We start from the raw sequence: 1,953 nt of genomic DNA on the forward strand, positions 1-1,953 counted from the left end.
CAATAAAATAGTTATTATTGTTTTTTGATTAAATTGAAAATATTATATTTTTTAATTGTTTTGTAATAAAACCAGGTGTGAAAAGACTCAATTATGTTGAATCATTTTTTGTTTACTAATGTGTGTGAATCAATTCATTCATTACCAATAAATTTTACACTTAATGATATATCAATTTCACTTAAACTATTACAACATTCAAAACAAGATTCACCCAATGAAATTTGCTGGAATAATAATATCATGTAATTTAAAACAATATTGAAAACAATAATTATTAATAATTGTAAGACTCGATAGTATTGTCACACTTCTAAGACCTTTACATTTATAAAAACAATATTGACCTAATTCAGTAACACCCAATGGGATGTTTAAAGATTCTATCGAGCTGCACTTGTAAAACCCTTTCTTTTCAATTGATACAAGTTTGACGGTAGAGTAACATTTCTCAAATTGATACATTTATCAAAACACTGTTCACCAATTGTTTGGACATTTGATGGTATGGTGAAATAACTCAAATTCGCTCATTTGAAAAAAACAGAAACTATCAATTGATGTAACATTCGATGAGATAACAACATTATTTAAACAGTTGCATCCACTGAAACAATATGCACTAAGATATGAGACTCTTTCTGGTATAACAACACTTTATAAATAGTGACATTTGAAAAACGAATAAGAATTTATATATCTAACACTTGGGGGTATTGTTACTTTATTAATAAAATTGCAATCATAAAAACATCCAAAATTAATTAAATAAATATTATCGGGTTTTTTTAACCTTTTAAGTACAATAAAATTAAATTTGTAAAAAAAATAAAAATCTTTGTCAATTGTAATGTAAATGTAATTTTTTTTCTTTAATTTTTTTCAAAAAAAGCTAGACACCTTGGAACGAAGGCTCTAGTAAATTTTTATGGTAAATTGTTATAAATTATAGTAAAAAAGTGAATTTTTTGTTGAAGTTAAGACGAACATAGGTTTACTTTTTTGCTTGATCCTTACAGAAATAAGTCACGGTTCAATGGAAAAGTCAGATTAAAATTTTATTGAGATGACCACAACCTATTACAATAATAATATTAAATTCAAAATCTAATATATACAAAATTTATAACAAGAAAACAATTATAACAAAAATAAAAATAAACACTTTATATTGTAAATTGATAAAAGTGTTTTTTATTTATTTACAGTTAATATTTTTTTATATTTTTTCAAAGCTTTTTATTATAATGATATGTTATATAATTTATCGTGTATTCTTTGTTTTGGATTATTGAAACCAAAGTCTAGTTGAAATGTTGTCTATTTAACAAACAATACACCAAGAATTGAAGTTTTGTTATTTCAGCTGATTGTATACTTCTTTGTTTTTACCGCCATTATCTACTTTCTACAAATTCAATTAGATTACATTTTGTTCAAATCAGACTATTATTTAGCAGACAACAATATTGTGTTTTTTTAAACATTTTTACATGTAATGTAAAAACCAAGTTTATATATTTACGTATATTTTAACATGTATTGAGTTGTGTGTATTGATGAATTAATTTAAGATTAAAGTTATGTTGTATTTTAAAGGTCTGAATATTGATGTGTTAAAAATTGTAATTTTATTTTGTGTTTGGGTTGAATAAAAACCATATATAATTGTTGATAACTTTTCACAAAATCAACTTATAGTAAAATATAACATTTTATATAATAAGTTAAACACATTTTTTATTATTTCAAACACAAAATAAACAGTTTTAAATATATGTAAAACAAACAATCTTTATAAACATCAAGCATTTGTTTAATTATTTTCATACAAATTAATAAATTTTGTGAAAAAATAATGTATTTTGTTGTCGTGCTTGTAATACTTTTTAAATCTATTCGAATTTTAATTACTCTATGTTTTTTTTGTTAATATAATGATGATTCAGCAAA

At 22.5% G+C, this 1,953-nt stretch overlaps 1 protein-coding gene across 1 annotated transcript; it reads left to right on the top strand.

Moving 5' to 3' along the window:
• Window positions 1-12: 12 nt before the first annotated feature.
• Window positions 13-28, top strand: EIN_357100 (Hypothetical protein; the record flags this gene model as incomplete). The annotated part of the gene is made up of 1 exon (XM_004255640.1): window positions 13-28. A coding segment is annotated over one exon (16 nt), but the record flags the coding sequence as incomplete, so codon positions are not given.
• Window positions 29-1,953: the final 1,925 nt, after the last annotated feature.

This window comes from Entamoeba invadens (genome assembly GCF_000330505.1).
Source record: "Entamoeba invadens IP1 unplaced genomic scaffold scaff_1105074724911, whole genome shotgun sequence".
Taxonomy (NCBI): domain Eukaryota; phylum Evosea; order Mastigamoebida; family Endamoebidae; genus Entamoeba; species Entamoeba invadens.